This window comes from Myotis daubentonii, chromosome 16, assembly GCF_963259705.1.
Source record: "Myotis daubentonii chromosome 16, mMyoDau2.1, whole genome shotgun sequence".
Taxonomy (NCBI): Eukaryota; Metazoa; Chordata; class Mammalia; order Chiroptera; family Vespertilionidae; genus Myotis; species Myotis daubentonii.
Genome location: NC_081855.1, coordinates 23,346,125 through 23,354,926, shown reverse-complemented (window position 1 = coordinate 23,354,926; position 8,802 = coordinate 23,346,125). Strand labels below are relative to the sequence as shown.

At 46.0% G+C, this 8,802-nt stretch overlaps 1 protein-coding gene across 1 annotated transcript in view; it reads left to right on the top strand.

The window, feature by feature from the left end:
* Positions 1-1,248: 1,248 nt before the first annotated feature.
* VPS53 (VPS53 subunit of GARP complex) overlaps positions 1,249-8,802 on the top strand; it is a 159,759-nt gene continuing 152,205 nt past the window's right edge. The window contains exons 1-2 of the mRNA XM_059669205.1: positions 1,249-1,486; positions 4,375-4,455. Of these exons, the coding sequence (XP_059525188.1) occupies positions 1,400-1,486; positions 4,375-4,455 (168 nt within the window). The 5' untranslated portion in view covers positions 1,249-1,399. The remainder of the gene's footprint in view (positions 1,487-4,374; positions 4,456-8,802) is intronic.

Sequence of the window (8,802 nt, the reverse complement as noted above, 5' to 3'; positions counted from 1 at the left end):
GGGAGGGGGAGAGACAGAAAACGAGAGAAACACTGGATGTGAGACACATCCTAACCTGGGCAGGGGATTGAGCCTGCAACCGAGGTACGTGCCCTTGATAGGAATTGAAAGCGGGACCCTTCAATCCGCAGGCTGATGCTCTATCCACTGAACCAACTGGCTAGGGATTTGCTATCATTTTTATAGGCATGAAATATACACATACAGACTGGGACAATGCTGTACATTTTTGCTTCCTGAAATACACATTTTGCTTTCTGAAATATTTTATGCACATTTCCATGTCATTAAATAATTTTAAAAACTATGCTTTTATGAACCCATTGTATAGCTGATTTATATTTTAACCCTTCCTTTATTGTTAGAAATTATGCTGATTCCATCTTTTCTTTCCTACAACGCTGATAAAATGAAATTTTAGGAAAATCTCAGAGGGGCCAGGCACTCTTCCATCACAGGGTTTCACAATGTGTAACTGGTGAAACAGCTCTGCCTTTGGCTGCAATTCTCTCGTCGTCTTAAGTGTCTGGGGGAAGAGCGGTTCCACAGGGTGATCTGGCCTCTTTTTTTTCGTGGTGCATGAGAAACAGGCACCCACATACTACCTGTATTACTAGCTTAAATTTGCATAGTGCTTTTTATATGTAACCGTCCCCACATCCTTGCAGGCAAGCAGAGGGAGTGATGTGTTCAGGATCACACAGCCTCTCAGTGGTGGAGTGGGACTCAGACGCCAGCTGTTCAGAGTCTCAGAAAGTAAACAGCTCCCCTTGGAGGGGCACTGACGACGCTGGACCTCCCCCTGCCCACGCTCACCCCAAGGAGCTGCAGACTCCCCCCGAAATCTCTGCCTGCAGGCCTGACACCAGGGGAACTTAACTCTGAACGTGGACACTGTCCCATCCGACATGCTGTCTTTGGCAACATTGCCACTTACCAGCTGGGGTCATTTCTCCCCCGATGGCAGGGACACCTACTGCCATTGACCAAGGGGGGGGGGGCCCTGGGAGCTGAAGGATCCCCGGCTTCGGGGCCCGAGGGGGTGGCTGTCGGTCGGTCGGTCGCCACGGTGCGAGGGCACATCCTCACCGGGGGGTCCTGCAGTGTCCTCGCCCTTCGGCGAGGGGACGACGGCCCCCTCCTCGTCGGGTCAGGGCTGTCCGGGAAGAATCCGGAACATGCCTGGCTCGCCTCCTCCGGGCACCCGGAGGTCAGTCCTCCGCTATCCCAGAATGCCTCGCGTCCCGGAAGTGCCGCCTTCCCGGAAGTTCCCGGCTAGCTGGCCGAGCCGGAGCTCGCTGCAGCGCTACCCGCCGCGGGGTATGGTTCTGCGGTTTGGGTGACCGCAGGAGGCCCGACCCGGGGCCGGGGTGTGCGTCCGGAGGAGCTGGGCGGCGGGATGATGGAGGAGGAGGACCTGGAGTTCGTGGAGGAGCTGGAAGCGGTGCTGCAGCTCACGCCCGACGTGCAGCTCGCCATCGAGCAGGTGAGCGTTCCGCCCCCTGAGGGGAGGGGAGTGCGGGGGACGGGGCGCTGCGGGGGTGGGACCTGGGGTGGCCCGAGGTGGGAGCCAGGCACAGAAGGGAAGGGACAAGTGTGGGGGCGGTGGGGGAAGGAAGGGGTTTCTGGATCGAGGGGCGGGAGAGAGCCCTTCCTCGGCCTGGGTTGTCTTTGGAGGGGGCATCCTCCTGCGTTTGGGCCAAGCAGCGGTGCTTCCCGAAGGGACGGACCTGGAGGTGGACTCCTGGCCCGCAGCCCAGGGTTTGGGGGTGTAGAGCTGTCCCTGCATTCGCCAGGCTGCTGTGCCGCGGCTCCCAGGTCTCTGGGGCGTGACTCCGAATGGACGGGAGAGCGTAACTTCGATTCCCGAAGCGGATCGAAGAGCAGAGGGGACATGTTGGAGCAGGACCCCGTTATCGGGCTTACCTGGCTGACAGCTCCTGCCGTTGCTGTGTTGGATGAGGTTGAAGACTGTTCGCAGGAGGCCTTCCTTCCCTGTGGGGACTCTCTAGTTGCCCAGATTCTCTTTTCAAGTCTATTGAGTTGTTAAAAGAGTATTGCTATTAAAAATAGTGACTCAGACCAGCGATTTTTTTTTTAAACCGGTGTGCCATGAGAGGAAAAGGTTAAAATCGCTCATTTAGATCCTTACAGAGCGGTGGTTCTCAACCTTCCTAATGCCGCGACCCTTTAATACAGTTCCTCATGTGGTGGTGACCCCCAACCATAAAATTATTTTCGTTGCTACTTCATCACTGTAATTTTGCTACTGTTATGAATCGTCATGTAAATATCTGATGTATTTTTTTAAAAATATATTTTACAGAGAGGAAGGGAGAGAGATAGTTAGAAACATCGATGAGAGAGAAACATCGGCCAGCTGCCTCCTGCACATCTCCCACTGGGGCTGTGCCCGCAACCCAGGTACATGCCCTTGACCGGAATCGAACCTGGGACCTTTCAGTCCGCAGGCCGACTCTCTATCCACCGAGCCAAACCGGTTTCGGCACGCAGGATGTATTTTCATTGTTACAAATTGAACATAATTAAAGCATAGTGATTCATCACAAAAACAATATGTAATTATATATGTTTTCCGATGGTCTTAGGCGACCCCTGTGAAAGGGTCGCACGACCCCCAAAGGGGTCGAGACCCACAGGTTGAGAACCGCTGTTATAGAGGGTACTGCTCCTGGTAAGAGGAGAAGAGGTCTCTTAGTAGAGTTTTAGGTGTGTTTTTCCTGGAGTGGGTGGCTAACCCATACAAAGCTCACTTGGCTCATCCTGAGGGTGCCAGCCCATTGAGCACAGGTTTTGGTGTTCAGGCCACACTGCTCCCCACCCACCTCCATTTGCAAAAAAAAGAAAAAAGAAAAAAAAAGTATTTTGTTTGATCTTTGAACCTAGTGGGCTCTAATAGAAGAAGCAAATCAAACAGTCAGTTATTGTTTGACAAGGATTTTAAGACACAGTTTTACTATTAATAATATTGAGTTTTAGCACAGGTTCATCTAATAATCAGAAAAAAGTTTGCTAACCAGAATAACTATACTGAGCTGGTGAAATCCACTACCAGGGGATCACTCGATTACTTTTATAATCCACCTTGTTTCAAGTTGCAACTTTTGAAGGGAGTTAGCCATGTTTCTCAGAAGGCAGCATTCCTTTTCCTCTTAGAGGCAGACAGTTCCTCATTGCCAGCTCTTCACTTCCTGACACTGTGTAAACCATAAAAATCGCTTCAATGCATAGCAGATTCTATTGCTGAGACATAGTGCATTATGTCTCTCTTTTTTTTTTTTAAATATATTTTATTGATTTTTTACAGAGAGAAAGGGAGAGAGATAGAGAGTTAGAAACATCGATGGGAGAGAAACATCGATCAGCCACCTCCTGCACATCCCCCACTGGGGAAGTGCCCGCAACCCAGGTACATGCCCTTGACCGGAATCGAACCTGGGACCTTTCAGTCCGCAGGCCGACGCTCTATCCACTGAGCCAAACCGGTTTCGGCAATGTCTCTTTTTTAATATGTTGTTTTAATATATTGTTTCTATCAAGACTTTTAAAATATATTGTTTTATTGATTTTAGAGAGAGGGATAGAGAGAGAGAAACATTGATGAGAGAGAAACATGGATAGGCTGTCTCCTGCACACCCCAACACTGGGGATGGAGCGTGTAACCAACCCCGGGCATGAGCCCTGACGGGGGAATTGATCTGTGAGCTCCTGGTTCAGGGGCAGATGCTCAAACACTGAGCTACACCAGCCCCGGCCAGGCAAGACTTCCTTAAAGATACAAGCATGTCATCAGCTGGCTTAATCTGATTTGCACAATGCCCACTTGTTGGCATTTTGTTGATATCTGTGGAACTTTTCACTGTTTCATATTCTATTCTGTTATTTGCACCAAGACCTAAGATGTTAAAATTACAGGTGTTGGTAAAAATTAAAGATTTTATTTTAACATTTTTTTTTCTTTGGTACATTTTAAATTTTGTAACAGCATTTATAATATCATTACTGTTGCTCTTCAGGGCTCAGATTGACTTTTCTCTTGACACATTTGCTTGTGCCTTGACTCTTGGGGTCCAGCCCCAGCAGGTCCAGGGGTTCCCATAGGTGGGGACGGAGTTGGCGAAGAAGGAATGACATGGAGACAGTTTTCAGTTGATCAGCAGCTTAGCCAGGTTCTCTAGCCAGGATCTCCAGCCAAGTTCTGTCTTATTTTAACATTTTATTGAGCATCTAAGCCTTATAAAATGAAAAAAAAATTTGATTTTTGCCTTTGCCACCCAGTAGAGAGGAAAGAAATAATACATAAAACAAGACAGAAAGGTGATGGTCATTTCTAATCCCCTATCTTTTTATAGGTATTTCCAAGCCAGGATCCTCTAGATCGAGCAGATTTCAATGCTGTGGAGTATATCAATACCCTGTTCCCCACGGAGCAAGTAAGTATGCAGTTTCCTTCATTTTAGTGGCTTCTGGCTCTTCTTGAGTGTTATGATTGATGTGTTATTCTATAAAATCGAAGGAGCCGTGATAAAGAAGGAATGTTAAATTGAAATCAAACTTCATTGTAACCAGGGGAGTAGCTAATATCAAATACTGTTGTTAAAGTGGAATTCTTTGTAGAGTGAGTATATTATTAGAAATTATACCATTAAATATTTTCCACACACTGATATTTGCTGGACTAATCTTAAGCCTCTACCCCCCAAATATTACATACATATCCTAGCACCAGTCTTAAATAAATTAGGTTTTAGTAGTGTTTGCTATATAAATAAAGGATAAAAATAAAGGTTTTAATATTTTTTTCTCACACCCTAATGGGTATTATGGCAAACCCCTTGGGGATGCACACACCCTCCTCTGGAGATGCTGTTCTGGGCACCGCGTATTCACAAAAGGATTCTTTTTTTAAAAAAAATATATTTTATTGATTTTTTATGGAGAGGAAGGGAGAGAGATAGAGAGTTAGAAACATCAGTGAGAGGGAAACATCGATTAGCTGCCTCCTGCACATCTCCTACTGGGGATGTGCCTGCAACCCAGGTACATGCCCTTGACCGGAATCGAACCTGGGACCCTTCAGTCTGCAGGCTGACGCTCCATCCACTGAGCCAAACCGGTTTTGGCACGCAAAAGGATTCTTGATGGTAATGACTGGATCAGGTTCACATTTAAAAAATTCCATCTGACCCTGGCCGATTTGGGTCAATGGTTAGAGCATTGGCCCTCAGTTTGAAGGGTCTTGGGTTCGATTCCTGGTCATGGGCGCGGACCTCAGTAGCAGGTTCAATCTCCGGCCCTGGTTGGAGCACGTGCAGGAGGCACCCAGTCAATGTGTCTCTCTCCCATCAATGTTTGTCTTCCCATCCTTCCTCCCTCCCACTCTCTCTAAAGATCAATAAAAAATATCCTCATGTTAGAGATAGACAGTTCCTCACTGCCTCAATACTCAGGTGAGTATTAAAAAGTTTTTTTATCCGGCCCTGGCCAGTGTGGCTCAGTTGGTTGGAGTGTCATCACATACACCAAAAGGTCAGGGCACATACCCAGGTTGCGGGTTTGATCTCCCATCGGGGTGTGCATGGGAGGCAGCCAATCAATGTTTCTTTCTCACATTGATATTTCTCTCCCTCTTCCTTCCTCTCATTAAAAACAATCCTATCCTATATAAAAGGTCAGGACCATAAGCATAACGACTGGAACGACTGCTCAGCCAGTCGCTGTGAGGTGCATTGACCACCTCTCGGTCCCTCCCCGTCCTGCAGGTTCTGATCACAGCATGATGAATGGGGAACCCCGAACGGGGGTGGGTGGGGGAGGAGGACTGGGCATTGTTGGGTGGCGAGCAGTGGTGAGTGTCCAGTGGCAAGCTGCGGGGCGTTGTGGGGGCGGTGAGCATCACGGGGAGGCGAGCGTTGCAGGGCAGCGTGGGGCGGGGAGCTTTGCAGAGCGTCTTGGGGCGGCAGCGGTGTTGAGCGTAGGGGAGCGTTGAGCATCGCAGGGTGTCACAGGGCTGCGGCAGTGAGGGGCAGTGTGGGGCAGCGGAGGTGGCCCTGATTGCAGGCTAGGCTTTACGATGAGAATAATGAGGCACCGAGAGTTAGAGAATGCCCGGCTACATATGATAGAATTGCCACGAAGGAAACATGCTCCATTACTGTGAAAACAGAGCATGCAGCTGAGGGACCCAAAAGGGCTTCTATGAGGAAATGACATTGAAGCTGTGCGTTATAAGCCAAATGAAGGATTTTGAACTTTGATTTCTAGCCTGGCAGACTAAGTGGGCGTTAGCACCTTTACCCTATATTGGGAGTAGGAAGAAAAAACAGGTTTCAGTGGCAAATAGGCTAGTAGGAGGATGTAAAGGTGAGCTCATTTTGGAACATATTTGGGGCATCCAGGTAGAAATATGTGGTTGGGTAGTATTTGAATCTGAAGCTCATAATCCCCATAATTGTTACTATCTTGGCATAAACCAGCTTTTTCTAATGGACATGTTAATTTTTAAAATAAAGTTGGAAAGCATGGCATCCTACTATGTGATTTATCTCTTTTGAGATTTCACAGATAGCCTTTAGCGCTCACATTTGCTTTGTTTTTTATTTAAAAATGATATCAGAAATTTATTAAAGTGTTGTTTTTTAATCCTCACCAGAGGACATGTTTTCACTGATTTTTTTTTTTTTGAGAGAGAGAGAGAGAGAGAGAGAGAAACATCAATCAGCTGCCTCCTGTAAGCACCCTGACAGTAGGTGGGAATTGAACCCACCACCTTTCCGTGTTTCCGTGTACTGGAGGACGTACAGCTCATCATTTTCTACGAAAAAGGAATTCTGGGAATTAGCTGGACATGGAAGTTTGGGAACAACTGATATAGAGATAGTTTTAAACATGAAAATATTTCATTTACCCCACCCTATTAAGGTTGCTGACCCACTAAAACAAAAGTATGTGTTAGATTTGAAAATTGTATAGGAAACCACCAGGTTCTTACATCTTACTGACATGTTGTTATACTTGTTTTTAAACTACTGTAGGGAGCACAAGACATCCAGATTTAGTTATGTGTCGCGCCTTATGTCCCCATGTACACGATAACGTGTTGTGAAATTTCTTAGGTGACGCAGAAAATTTATGACCCAGCATTACCTTTATATCCCCAATCCCAGATTTACACTTAGCAATTTATCCCAGATTTCCATGGACCTTAAGGAAAGGTAATAAAAAGTAGTGGCATGATTTATAATTTCTTTCAGCTATTGCTATATCTTGGGCAAAACCCATCTCTATGCCTCATGGACCTGCAGTAAATACTTGTGAATTATGAATTTAGAATATTTAAAGTATGTCAGTGTATCAAGAATAAATTCACACACTCCGAGGAGGAGGGTGTGAAGGTGTCTCTATTCAGTGGCAACTACTGCGTGTCTGTGTGGACTGGAACAGACCCCCAGATGTTTCTAACTCACCAGGTCCAGGTGTGGGGAACGTGGGTTTCTGTATATAACAGAGCTTCGTGGGTGGTTCTGAAGAGTAGCTGGGCTTCCAGTCTCCTAGGAGAAAACTGAAGATGACAATTGTCATATTTTCATTAGAGGTTTCATTAGGGAAACTAGATGAAATTTATTTTAAAAAATAGAATTAAGCCTGACTGGCGTGGCTCAGTGATTGAGCATTGACCTATGAACCAGGAGGTCATGGTTCGATTCCCAGGTTACAGGCTCGATCCCCAGTAGGGGGCATGCAGGAGGCAGCTGATCAATGATTCTCTGTCATCATTGATGTCTCTCTTTCTCTCTCTCTCTTTCCCTCTCCCTTCCTCTCTGTAATCAATAAAAATATACTGTAAAAAATAAAATTAAGAACTTTGAAAAAAAGAGTTATATGGAGCTGTTTATACAGAATTTTTTTATTTTTTATTATTAGTTAAGGTATTACAAATGTGTCCTCATCCCCCCCATTAACCCCCAACCCGCCCCGCACACTCATGCTCCCATCCCCCTGTTGTCCATGTCCATTGGTTTGGCTTATATACATGTATACAAGTCCTTTGGTTGATCTCTTCCCCTTACCCCCGCCCTCCCCTACTTTCCCTCTGGGGATTGATAGCCTGATCGCTGTTTCTCAGTCTTTGGGTCTGTCCCTTTTCATCAGTCTATGTTGTTCTCTATAATCCATAAATGAGTGAGATCATGTGGTATTTATCTTTCTCTGACTGGCTTATTTCACTTAGCATAATGCTCTCCAGTTCCATCCATGCTGTGTTTATACAGAATTTTTAATGATTCCCTCAAAATGCATGCATCTGTGTGGTTAAGAGTAAAAAAGATGTCAAATTGCTTATCATCTCAGTTTAATTTTTTTTTTTTTAAATATATTTTATTGACTTTTCAAAGAGAGGAAGGGAGAGAGATAGAGAGTCAGAAACATCGATGAGAGAGAAACATCGGCCAGCTGCCTCCTGCACATCTCCCACTGGGGATGTGCCGGCAACCCAGGTACATGCCCCTGACCGGAATCGAACCTGGGACCTTTCAGTCCGCAAGCCGACGCTCTATCCACTGAGCCAAACCGGTTTCGGCTCAGTTTAATTTTTTAAAAAGCCGTATAGTATTTGCATAGAAGGAGCAGTAGAAGGTAATATACCAAAATGCTAATGGTGATTATACTCTGCTGGGGATGAGTGTGATTTTATGTATTTTCTGTAATCAACAAGAATCACCATTAAAGTCAGGAAATATTTTTCAATAATTAAGACATTTTTAAGCGATGGAATTAACACT